This window comes from Hemiscyllium ocellatum, chromosome 6 (genome assembly GCF_020745735.1).
Source record: "Hemiscyllium ocellatum isolate sHemOce1 chromosome 6, sHemOce1.pat.X.cur, whole genome shotgun sequence".
Taxonomy (NCBI): Eukaryota; Metazoa; Chordata; class Chondrichthyes; order Orectolobiformes; family Hemiscylliidae; genus Hemiscyllium; species Hemiscyllium ocellatum.
Window position 1 is genome coordinate 119,217,241 of NC_083406.1, and position 11,148 is coordinate 119,228,388.

Sequence of the window (11,148 nt, forward strand, 5' to 3'; positions counted from 1 at the left end):
TCCATCTACCACCACCGTCTGTCTTCCATGGGCCAACCAATTCTGTATCCAGACAGCCACATTTTCCTGTATCCCATGTCTCCTTACATTCTGAATGAAACTACCATCCATTGGCTCTCCTGGGTCTAACCTGCTTGTTACTTCCTCAAAGAATTCTAGCAGATTTATCAGGCATGACCTCCCCTTGATGAAACCATGCTGACTTTTCCCACACATTTGCAAGAAATCAGAAATCTCATCCTTCACAATGAATTCCAACATCCTACCCGCGACCGAGGTTATGCTAATCGACTTGGGGCTTTCCGTCTTTTGCCTCACTTCCTTTTTAAACGGGGGTGGGGTGGGGGGGTTACGTTAGTGATTTTCTAGTACAAACAAGTAGGCCATTGAGTCTGCTCCACTGCTCAATGAGATCATAGCTGATCTGATAAGCTTCAACTCCAGGATCCGGTCTTTTCCCCAGAGGGATTTAGGGATACATGTTGAAAGCACTTTTAATAATGCAGATAATATCCTTTGTTATTAGGGTAATCAAATACAAGAACAATGAGGTGATTTTGAAATAAATTACTGATTTGGCCTCAGCTGGAATGTTGTTTCATAGAATTAGATTTCATAGAATCCCCACAGTGTGAAAACAGGCCCTTCGGCCCAGAAAATCCACACCGACCCTCCGAAGAGTATCCCACTCAAACCCAATCCCCATTACTTTACACTTACCTCCTGACTAATGCACCTAACCTACACATCCCTAAACACAATGGACAATTTAGCATGGCCAATTCACCTAACCTGCACATCTTTGAATTGTGAGAGGAAACTGGAGCAACCGGAGGAAACCTTGGGAGAATGTGGAAATTCTGGGCAATGTACTTTGGGAAGGATGTGAAAGCATTAGAGAAACTGCAAAAACAATTCAAAATGCTGCTCTTGGGCCTACTCTGTCTGGTCTTATTGGAATCGTATAGGTTTCTATGAGATCTCCCCTTGTTCTGCTAAATCCTTGTGAACATAATAAGACTTCTAATCCAGATATCCAAGCTATTGATTTTGGGGATGGCTTCAATCTCCACTACAGCAACTAGAACATTTCAAATAAGTTATTTAAATAAAATCTGAATGAAATTCTGGCACAGTGACCCAGAGACTTCCAGTTGAGAAATACCATCTGGTTCTCTGCGCTCTGAGGAAGGGTCACTGGACCCGGAACATTGACTCTGATTTCTCATCATAGTTGCTGCCACACCTGCTGAGCTTTTTCAGCGATTTCTGTTTTGGTTTCTGGTTCACTAAATCTGGTTCACTGATCCAATGAAGTTTCATTGAGGATCCAAAACATTTAACTTTGTTTCTCTCCATAGTTGTTACCAAACCTGTCGAGTTTCTCCAGACTCTCTGTGCTTGTATCTGGTTCACTAGCATCTGTTTGGGAACATAATCTGTCACTCTTGACTTATCTGGCATGCTTGTGACTGTAGACCCAAAATGACGTTGACTCTTGACTTTTTCCAATTCTTTCATGGGATGTAGACATTGCTGGCCACCATTGGCTCTGTACTTCACAGGGTAGTTGAGAATCAAGCATATTGCTATAGGTTTGGAGTCACGTGTAGGCCAGGCCGGGTGAAGGGTGGCAGGTTGGTCTGGCTGACCAACTAAGTTATATTCAAGATGGCGGCTCACCACCACTTCACTGTGAGGAATTGAGTAATGAGTGCTGGCCTGGCCAATGTGGGTTGGACTGAATTTATTGTTGGAAAAATATGCAATAGTGGGGGGGCTGATGAGAATGACCTTTACTCATTTGAAATCTCTGCTCCTTCCTTTCCTTTCCGTCCACGCCCCACTCCTCCCTTCCCTGCTCCCCCCCTCCCCCTTTTCCAGGCAGTGCAACAAAACATCCAATGGCAGTGACAGCTGTACCCTGATGTGCTGTGGACGAGGCTACAACCCTTACATGGAGAAGGTGGTGGAGCGTTGTCACTGCAAGTACCACTGGTGCTGCTACGTGACATGCAAAAGGTGTGAGAGGATAGTGGAGAGATACGTCTGCAAGTGACCCCTTTGCCCCTTCCAGCCCCCCCACCCAACCCCACAACCCTCCCTACGATTGCCAACTCTCCACTAAGCAAAGCCCCCATCCTGAACACTCTTCCGGAAAGATCTGCAGGGACACTGGATGCAATAAATTGATGAGGCACTCCTTGAAGGTTCTGAACGTGTCAGCTTCCTGGGTTCCACCTTTCACCTGGCTCTCTGCCAACGCTCTGCAGACGTTACTTGTGCCGAACATGCTGATTAACATTTTTTCGCAAAGCCTAGTCCTGCTTCTCTCTGGGCCTGAAGGAGGAGGAGAGGAAGGAAAATGTCAGCAAAGGGAAACCGTTGTTGGGGGCATTGACGATTGTTTGATCTTCCACTGTACTAGCCCCACTTCCCCCTCGCCCTATCTCCTGGCCCAAGGGGAACCCTCTCCCAATCACTTAAGCACCTGTTCTCTCATCCCCTCCCCACTGCCCCACCCCACGATGATAAATGTGGTCAGTGGGCGGGTGGGGAGGGAGCGTGAATGTGACCACCTCGAGGAACTGCTACAGCTCGGCCCAGAGTTAGATTTCACCTCGACGCCGGAGAGAGCAGAAAGGCTCCTCCCATCGACAACAGTGGGTGCGGGATGTTGGATGGTGAAGGAGCAAATCGAGGAGAGCATTCCCTGGAAGCAGAAAGAAACCCGGCCTGCGGGCAGAGGTGAAGCCGGCTGAATCGGGATGGGGGTGTGGGGTGTGGGGAGGGGGAATAGACAGAATGGTACATGCCAAGGAACAGGCCACACAAGATGGAGCTTCGAATCAGGAGTGGGAATATCTGGGAGAACCCAGATAGCTCAAACGGTTTCCAGAGCGCCTCTGTCCTTTCAGCTGTAGGGATCTGGGCATCTCCAGGTACAGAAATCATAATTTTTCATTGGAATCAGATACTTGCCAAACCCCCAAACAGTTACAATGGCAAACAGGAATTTCATAGCTCTCTGGCAGTGACTGTACATATGTAATCTGTAAATAGAGTTTCTACTACTGGCTACAAGATAATTTTTTAAAAATTCTTGAAAAAAATAATATTTATAAGACTTTAGAATTCTAAGTTTTTTGTGGAGACTTAAATATAAAGGTTTTTGTGAAAACAATGTCCTATTTTTTTCTCTTTAAAACACTTCTAAATAAAATACATTTTTAAAATGTCCAGCCTATTCTTCATCTTGATACTCATTCGTGAAATGTCTTTCACACTTATTGATTACCAGGTCATCCTCACCTCCCCGGCCATCCCCATCCCTCTAGATATCTTTCCACAATTGGTCTGGAGTCTCATAGAAACAGAATAATGGGAGTAGGAGTAGGCCATTTGGCCCTTCGAGCCTGCTTCATCGTTCAGTATGATCGATCATGACTGATCATCCAACTCCGTGCCACATTCCCACTTTCTCCCATACCCTTTGATCCCTAACTACAGTATACCTAACTCCTTCTTAAAAATGATCAAAGTTGGGCCCCCAACTGCTTTCTGTGGCACAGAATTCTACCCTCTGGATGAAGAAAGTTCTCCTCATCTCAGTCCTACTCCATACAAAGTTAAAAATCACACAACACCAGGTTATAGTCTAACAGGCTTAATTGGAAGCAGCGCTCTGAAAGCTAGTGCTTCCAATTAGACCTATTGGACTATAACCTGGTGTTGTGTGATTTTTAACTTTGTACACCCCAGTCCAACACCGGCATCTCCAAATCGTGACTATGCTGTACACTTAACCTGTGACCCCTGGTTCTGTATTCCCTAATCATCAGGAACCATCCTTCCTGTTTTAACCCCATCTAGTCCTAACAGAATTTTATAGATTTCAATGAGATTCCACCTTCATGATTTTTCTAATCTTCAGATAACATATCCCTAGCTAATTCAGTCTCTCTTCATCCGTCAATCCTCCTTTCCTTGACACCTCCAGGAATTTAAGATCAGATCTTCAGATCACTGCTGGAGAAAGTTCACCACAACACAAAAAATGCATTTTTTTTGTCATTGTTTTCAACTATTTTACGGGGCGGCACGGTGGCACAGTGGTCAGCACTGCTGCCTCACAGCGCCAGAGACCCAGGTTCAATTCCCACCTCAGGTGACTGACTGTGTGGAGTTTGCACGTTCTCCCCGTGTCTGCGTGGGTTTCCTCCGGGTGCTCCGGTTTCCTCCCACAGTCCAAAGATGTGCGGGTCAGGTGAATTGGCCATGCTAAATTGCCCATAGTGTTAGGTAGGGGGTAAAATATAGGGGTATGGATGGGTTGCGCTTCGGCGGGTCGGTGTGGACTTGTTGGGCCGAAGGGCCTGTTTCCACACTGTAAGTAATCTAATCTATTTCTCCTTCTGATATAAAACTATTGAAAATGGCAGAGAATATGGTTGCTTGGCTGACAGACAAACATCACTCTCACTGGGCTTCAGTATTTGTTGACGGGATGTGGGTATCACGGTGGCACAGTGGTTAGCACTGCTGCCTCACAGCGCCAGAGACCCGGGTTCAACTCCCGACTCAGGCGACTGACTGTGTGGAGTTTGCACGTTCTCCCCGTGTCTGCGTGGGTTTCCTCCGGGTGCTCTGGTTTCCTCCCACAGTCCAAAGATGTGCAGGTTAGGTGAATTGGCCATGCTAAATTGCCTGTAGTGTTAGTTAAGGGGCAAATGTAGGTGTAGGGGTATGGGTGGGTTTCGCTTCAGTGGGTCGGTGTGGACTTGTTGGGCCGAAGGGCCTGTTTCCACACTGTGAGTAATCTAATATACAAGTCACTGGCTAGACCAGACCATCCTTAATTACCCAGAAAAATCAGGCTTTTGCCTGAAACATCAGTTCTCCCGTTCTTCACTAGCTGCTTGACCTGTATGCGTTTGCAGTACCACATTTTTTTTTAACCCTAATTACCCAGAGTCAACTACACTTTGCTGTGGGTCTGGAGTCACATGTAGACCAGACCAGGTAAAATGGCAGATTTACTTCCCTGAAGGACATTAGTGAACCAGTCCACCAATCAGCAATGGTCATCATCAGACCTTTACAGAATCAGAATCACAGAATTGTTCAGATGCATAAGGAGGCCATTTGCTCCATTGCGTTTGTGCTGGTTCTATCCCCTGGTGCCAATCTCCTGCATTTTTCTCTATATCTCTGCACAACATTTCTATTTAAGCAATAACTGCACATAATCCATTACAAACGCTGCAGATGATGTCTGAGAGACTAATGGTTTGTGCACCACACTTGCTCTGCATGCAGGCACTTGGCTGTTTTCTCCACCAATGTTGAAAATGGCCTGTTAACAGAGATGTCTTCACTCTGGTCGTCCAAGATTGTTTCTTCCCCTATGCTTTGGGATCCAAGTTGTAAAGTAATCTTGTGGGATGCATAAGGCACAGACTATAAGAGCAAGGAGGTTAAGATGGAGCTGTACAGGACTCTGGTGAGGCCACAGCTGGAACATTGTGTGCCGTTCTGGTCCCTGTGCTATTGGAAGGATGTGATTGCACAGGAGGGAGTGCAGAGGAGATTCACCAGGATGCTGCCTGGGATGGAGCATTTCAGCGATGAAGAGAGGCTGGATCAGCTCAAGGTGTTTTCTTTGGAGCAGAGAAGGCTGATGGGGGATCTGATAGAGGAGTGTAAGATGATAAGGGGCATGGACAGTAGGATAGGAAGCACCCTTAATCGAAGAGTCAAGAACAAGGAGCACAGTTTTAAATCAAAAGCAGGAACTTTACAGGGGAATTGAAGAAAAACTTATTCACCCAAAAAGGGTGGGTGTCTGGAATGCACTGCCTGGGAGGGTAGTTGAGGAGGGAAACCTCACAACCTTTAAAAAGTACCTGGATGAGTCCTTGAAATGCCATAACATTCAAGGCTGTGTGGGAATGTGGGACTAAGATCCCAGTGTATTTTTGGCAGTGCAGACTTGATGGGTTGAAGGGCCTCTATCATAGAATCCCTGTAGTGTGGAAACAAGTCATTCAGTCCACACCAACCCTCCGAACAGCTCCCAATCCAGACCCATCCCTGTAACCGTGCATTTCCCACATCCCTGGACACTATGGGTAATTTCCCAAACCAATCCACCCTAACCTGCATATGTTTGGACTGTGGGAGGAAACCAGAGCACCCAGAGGAAACCCACGCAGATACGGGGAGAACGTGCAAACTCCACACAGACGGTAGCCCAAGGGTGGATTTGAACCTGGGTCCCTGGCGCTGTGAGGCAACGGTGCTAACCACTGAGCCTTTATAATTCTATAATTCTGTGATGCCTTTGATCCTGGGGACCATCGTTTTGCAAGGATTTACAGAGGGTGCCAAGGAAGCTTGCTTGGATGATATCTTAGACTAAACTTTTTTTATTCATTCACAGGTTGAGGGCATCGCTGACTAAGCCAACATTTAATGCCCATCCCTAATTGCCCAGAGTCACCTACATTGCTGTGGGTCTGGAGTCACATGTAGTCCAGACCAGGGAAGGATGGCAGTTTCCTTCCTCAAAGGACATTAGTGACCAGTTGGGGCTTTCCCAACAATTGGCAACAGATTCGTGGTCATTGTTAGACTCTTAATTCCAGATTTTTAAAATTGAAGTCAAATGCCATCATCCAAACTCAGTTCCCTAGGATATTTCCTGCATCTCTGGATTAATGGTCTGGTGATAAGACCACTAGGCCATTGACTCCATCATACTGGGACACAAACGGAGCTGGGTTTGGAATAAAGAACAAAGCCACGGGGAGATTGACAGAATGCTGAAGTGAATGCATTTCCACTGATGGATTGGTCAGAAACCACAGGGCATAGATTTTAATGTAACTGGCAAAAGAACTGAAGGGGAGACTAAGAAAATTTCCGTTTAACGCTGCAGATCATTTTGATCACCTGAAACAGATTCAATAACATTCGCAAGGTAATTCGATATGAGAGCACGAAATGGCCTCAGCTATGGACAATAAGCAGCACTGGTCACTTTATTTAAGGACAGTTGTAAATGTGTTGGAAACAATTTAGCAAAGGTTTACTAGACGAATACCTGGAATGAGTGGATGGTTTTATCAGGAAAGGTTGGACAGACTAGCCTTATATCCCCTGGAGCTTAGACAAATAAGAGATGAATTAATTGAATCATATAAGATCCTAAGGGAGCTTGGCATAATGGATGCAGACAGGATATTTCCTCTTGTAGGACCTTAAGGGTCATTGTTTAAAAATCAGGGCTATCCATTTAGAAACAATGATTTCTTTTAGAGGGTCATGGGTCTTTGGCATTCTATCTCAAAACATTTGTAGAAGCAGAGTCAATATTTTTAAATCAGAGGCACAGAGATTCTTTTTGAGAAAAGTGGGTGCAAGATTATCAGGGTAGGGAGTACTGAGGAGTTAACATTACAATGAGATCAGCCATGGGCTTATTAAATAGGACAGGCGTGACCTCCTCCTGCCCTTACGTCTCTGTCCATTTGGGTCAACAGCAGTTGTTGCCTTCCCAAAGAGGTAGGATGGGATGAAGGGCTTGAATCTGTGTTGTATGATTCTAGAAGATACTGTAGCATGGGCAAAGCTGTATGCTGACCTTACGACCTCCAGGGGAAACAAAAGTCTGGCCACCATAGAGGAGACGCACATTCAAAAACCTGGAACGCAAGCCCCAAATTAGCAGTTAAAGGGAACGATGCCAAGAAATTTAATGCTTGAATCAAAAACCCAATAAAGAAAACTGCGGTTTCAAAATAACTGATTGGAGCCCTTTGTGGCACAGCTCATTTAACCATTCATTCAGCAATCCATCAACGTCAAAACCCTGAACACACACACACACACACACACACACACACACACACAGAGTTGGACAGAGACACACACACACATACACACACACAGTTGGACAGAGACACACACGCATGCACACACACACAAACACGCACGCACACAAACATGTACATACTCATGCATGCATACATACATATGTATGTGCCTATCCACACACATGGATATGTGCACACAAACACAAACAAACATAGACATACACATGCATACATACATACACACATGTGTCTACTCACACACATAGATATGTACATACAAACACATACACACCCAGGCAAGTACACACGTATGCACACACATGTACATGCAACTATATGTATACACATAGACAAGTACACATACACATGAGCATATGTACACACACATGCACACACATGCAAATACATATATATGTGTACATACATTTACACATGCACACATATGAGCACATACACATGTACACACATGCACATCCACGTGAGCACTGATACATACATGTGTATGTAAAACATATACACGCACTTACACATGCATACATACACATGTACACACATACACATGAACACATGTATACACCTACACATGTATATACACATGCACATAGACACACAGGCACACACAGGTAAGTATGCTCACACAAGTACACCCGCCTGGCTCTGGCTGTATTTGAACACAGGATAACCAGAGGATGCTTGTAGATTGCAACAGGATTTTCACAAGCAATTCACCTGCCTGGAGTTACAAATTCCATTTAGTTAACAGGTATGGGAGAAAGTGGTCTGTCCCAGGAAAACTCCCTTTACTTTCTATCATCTGTTATGAATCTCGAGCTCTGGTCTCATTCTGGGAGATTCATAATCCGGACCGGCTCTCCCAGCCAGGGACTGAGGAAGTGCTGCACAGTCAGAGGTGGAAGATCCCATGGCATTATTCAAAGACGTGCTGGGCAGTTACCAACATTCAAATGATGACGAACAAAGAAGGGCTGTCTTTCCCATCTCTTTCCGGTGAGGATGATTGGCTGGGAGTCCCTCTGTGATCAAAGCTAGTCCAGATCATTTAGGCCCCTATTATATTCAAAAGCACCAACCCTTTTATATAGAAACAGAAAGTAGGAACAGGAATAGGCCATTCAGCCCTTCAGTCTTTCTCTGCCATTCAACAGCATCATGGCTGATTATCCAGTTTGATACTCTGTTCCTGCCTTCTTACCATTATGTTTGATCCTTATAGCCTTTAAACCATATCATAAGACCATAAGACATAGGAGTGGAAGCAAGGCTATTTGGCCCATCAAGTCCACTCCACCATTTAATCATGGCAGATGGGCATTTCAATTCCACTTACCCACACTCTCCCATAGCCCTTAATTCCTTGTGAGATCAAAAATTTATCAATCTCTGCCTTGATGACCCCCAATATCCCGGCCTCCACTGCGCTCCATGGCAATGAATTCCACAGGCCCACCACTCTCTGGCTGAAGAAATATCTCCTCATTTCCATTCTAAATTGACCCCCCTCTAATTCTAAGGTTGTGCCCAAGGGTCCTAGTTCCCCCCGCCTAATGGAAACAAATTCCAAGCGTCCACCCTTCATGAAAATATTCAATATTTTGGCCTCAACTGCTTTCTGTGGCAGAGAATTCCCCAGGCTCCCCATTCTCTGGATGAAGACATTTCTCCTCATCTCAGCCCTAAATGGCCTCCTCCCATATCATTAGACCGTGGCCTCCTGGCTCTGGATCGTCATTAAAACTTGACAAGTTGTGATCCAAAGAAACAAGTCCAGCTTTTGCTTAGAGTCATAGAGATGTACAGCATGGAAACAGGCCGTTTGGTCCAACCTGTCCACGCCGACCAGCTATCCCAACCCAATCTAGTCCCATCTGCCAGCACTTGGCCCATATTCCTCCAAACCATTCCTATTCATATACCCATCCAAAAGCCTCTTAAATGTTGGAATTGTACCAGTCTCCACCACTTCCTCTGGCAGCTCATTCCATACACATACCACCCTCTGTGTGAAAAAGTTGCTCCTTAGGTCTCTTTTATATCTTTCCCCTCTCACCCTAAACCTATGCCCTCTAGTTCTGGACTCCCCCACCCCAGGGAAAATACTTTGTCTATTTATCCTATCCATGCCCCTCATAATTTTATAAACCTCTATAACGTCACCCCTCAGCTTCCGACGCTCCAGGGAAAATAGCCCTAGCCTGTTCAGCCTCTCCCTATAGCTCATATCCTCCAACCCTGACAACATTCTTGTAAATCTTTTCTGAACCCTTTCAAGTTTCACAACATCTTTCCAATAGGAAGGAGACCAGAATTGCACGCAATATTCCAACAGTAGCCTAACCAATGTCCTGTACAGCCACGACATGACCTCCCAACCCCTGTACTCAATACTCTGGCCTATAAAGGAAAGCATACCAAATGCCTTCTTCACTATCCTATCTACCTGCGACTCCACTTTCAAGGAGCTAAGAACCTGCACTCCAAGGTCTCTTTGTTCAGCAACATTCCCTAGGACCTTACCATCGAGTGTATAAGTCCTGCTAAGACTTGCTTTCCAAAATGAAGGAGTTGAGTGAGTTATGTGTCTGCTTCATGAGCCAGCAGTAGTTCGGGATTCTCTGGGGAAAGAGTCTGGAGATACTGAGGACTGCAGATGCTGGAAGGTCAGAGTCAAGAAATTATGGAGCTGGGAAAATGCACAGCAGGTCAACCAGCGTCAGAAGATAAGGGGAGTCGATGTTTCAGGTCCGAACCTCTCGTCAGGACTGATGCTGCTTGACTTGTGGTGATTTTTCCAGCTCCACACTTGATTGACTCTGCGGAAAGAGTCAACGTCTCAGATCAAGCTCAGATCTGGCCTTACACAAACCTCTGATTGTGAAGTTGGGCTCTCCTTGCCCATGCCATTGGGGGAAAAGAAATCTACAAGTGGAATGCAAAACATACACTTCATTTTCCAATGAACTTTGATCCATGTGCCTGTAAGGTTATACTTGAATGTGGAATCTCAGCTCTTTCTGCCCGTTTTGGTAAGTTATCCTTCCTCCAAATGTCTATCCTTTGCACCCTTTCCAAAACCTTAATATTATTCCTCATGCGAGGAGATACAATGTTCCAATAAACCCTGAACAAGTTCTGGTTAAAGAACAATTAGTCTCCAGTCATACAGCATGGAATCAGACCTTTCAGTCCAACTTGTCCATGCTATACATAATCCCAAACAAAACTAGTCCCACCTGCCTGCTCCTGGCCCATA

At 45.3% G+C, this 11,148-nt stretch overlaps 1 protein-coding gene across 1 annotated transcript in view; it reads left to right on the forward strand.

Moving 5' to 3' along the window:
- LOC132816888 (protein Wnt-11-like) overlaps positions 1 to 2,063 on the forward strand; it is a 91,281-nt gene extending 89,218 nt beyond the window's left edge. Inside the window, exon 6 of the mRNA XM_060826893.1 lies at positions 1,885 to 2,063. Within this exon, the coding sequence (XP_060682876.1) occupies positions 1,885 to 2,059 (175 nt within the window). The 3' untranslated portion in view covers positions 2,060 to 2,063. The remainder of the gene's footprint in view (positions 1 to 1,884) is intronic.
- The last annotated feature ends 9,085 nt before the right edge of the window (positions 2,064 to 11,148 follow it).